Raw genomic sequence first — 2,247 nt, forward strand, 5'->3', positions numbered from 1 at the left:
GAAACTGTTGTTGAATATGATATGGCAAAAAAACCATGTCGTTTCGGATAAATTGGCATTGTTTTAATTAACACTCAAAACAACGTCGTTTTGTTATATGAATAGAATGAATTGGTGTCATTTTTCCGCAATCGTCTCAACATATTTTATTAATGAAACGATTACGGTTTGAGCATCACCAAAAAAATGCTACTCCCTTTGTCCCATTTAAGATGGCCCATTTCGTTTTGCACACGTGTTTTGAAAAAATCATAACGAGGAAGAGTAAAGTAAGAGAAAAAATAATGTAGCAGAAGGTATCTTCCATATTATTCTCTCTCTTAATTTACTTTCTCTTTCACTTTAATTATTTATTAGTATGATTTTTACAAGTAAAATGCATGGAGAGGTTGTTGACTCTATATATAATATGGTAGAAACTATTACTTTAGCACATCCAAACTAAACAGCACTACATGATCTTATCCTGCAAATTTTCTCCCTTGATCTTCCCATTTAGTATTCCAATTTAGCTCATCATATACAAATAAATAGAAAATGGGAAGACCTCCGTTGAAGGATGAAAGAAATGAAGGGTTAAAGAAAGGGCCATGGACACCAGAAGAAGATGAGAAGCTGAAAGATTACATAGATAAACATGGGCATGGCAGTTGGCAGTTGCTTCCGAGGAGAGCCGGCCTTAATAGGTGCGGGAAAAGCTGCAGACTCCGGTGGAGCAACTATCTCCGGCCCGACATCAAGCGTGGAAACTTCTCTCCCCAAGAAATTCAGACCATCGTCGACCTCCACTCCAGCCTTGGCAATAAGTAAGTTCACCTAATTTAATTTTTTCACTTCATAAATCAAATACCTAATTAATAGTGTCTGAATTTCGAGTATCAAACCGTCTAATACAACTATACAAGACTCATTCTTATCTTCTCATTGACTTACTCTTGATTAGACTCATAATACGTACTATAAAATTATATTTGAAGAATTAGATATATTTTCCTTCAAAAAAAAAAGAATTAGATAGATTTAAAAAAATTATTCAATCTATAGAATAGTGTCTTTCATCTTGTATAAATTAAATATAAGTTATATGCAATTGCTTTATGTTTGCCTTCGCCTAATGTGAGGATCAGACTCAGACGTTGCTCGGTCGGGCCTATGTATGATCCGACACGATTAGGTGGGTCGGATCCAAAGCCTACCCGATCCGCATGAATGGTGGTCGTACATTGATAAGAGAATTGTTGATATAATTATATTAAAGAATTAAAATGATTCAAAATAATAATCGAGATACATTTTAAATCAACATCCCTACCGAAATAGAAGATTAATTTCGCAGGACAAATGAAAATCTATTTTTATTTTATCTATATCATATACCACATCACGTCAATATATTGATTTGGTTGGTTATCTGTAAATTAAATTGTAGGTGGGCTATGATTGCAAGTCGACTTCCAGGAAGGACCGACAACGAGATCAAGAATTACTGGAACACTCATCTTAGGAAAAAACTTCTACGCAACGGCATTGATCCGCAAACACATCAACTATTAACTGATTTAAACTTCCCTCCAAATTTCAACAATTTCCCGTTGAGTTCCCTCGAAAACTTGGCCAACATTAGACTACTCGGAAATATAATCCAACTTCTCAACTCGAATCCGTTGCCATCTTTCTCACATACAACTTTGGATGGGATTCTGAACCCTACCTTGCAACTCCCATCTTCGATTGCCAACGTTACGTTTTCTGTTGATTATAAACCGGTTTGTAACACGTTCCAGCCACCCGAAGTTCAGCAACATGTGACTAACGCGGAATACTGTCTTCCCGGATTGACTCCGGCCACCTCAGAAATTTCCTCCGGCAACGTAGGCCACAGCAGCATTTGTGACTATTCACTGCTAAATCAAAATTATGAAGAGTTTTTAGTGGATGATGAAAACAACAGCTCTTTTTGGAAGGATATTTTATCTGAATCTTTTCCTTCTTCATCTTTGTAATTATATGTCCAAACTAACCATCTGTTGATATGCTTCATTTGTGTAGTTTTTTTTTCTTCTTTTTTTTTTGTTTGTAATATTCACATAAATGAAGTGTGAGTGTGAGAACATGGATTTAGTTATAACTCTTTTATCGCTTGCAAATTAAAACTTATTTGGCTACAAGATGAATGACAATATTATGACTGGGAGCCTAGGAGGGATCAAGCATCCCAGTCAAAAGATTCAGAAAGATCACACAAAG

At 35.6% G+C, this 2,247-nt stretch overlaps 1 protein-coding gene across 1 annotated transcript; it reads left to right on the forward strand.

The window, feature by feature from the left end:
* Positions 1-464: 464 nt before the first annotated feature.
* On the forward strand, positions 465-2,008 carry LOC121756204 (transcription factor MYB53-like). The gene is made up of 2 exons (XM_042151695.1): positions 465-806; positions 1,430-2,008. The coding sequence occupies exons 1-2, from the start codon at positions 538-540 to the stop codon at positions 2,001-2,003; spliced, it is 843 nt and encodes a 280-aa protein (XP_042007629.1). The 5' UTR covers positions 465-537; the 3' UTR covers positions 2,004-2,008.
* Positions 2,009-2,247: the final 239 nt, after the last annotated feature.

The sequence above is a fragment of the Salvia splendens genome, chromosome 11 (assembly GCF_004379255.2).
Source record: "Salvia splendens isolate huo1 chromosome 11, SspV2, whole genome shotgun sequence".
Taxonomy (NCBI): Eukaryota; Viridiplantae; Streptophyta; class Magnoliopsida; order Lamiales; family Lamiaceae; genus Salvia; species Salvia splendens.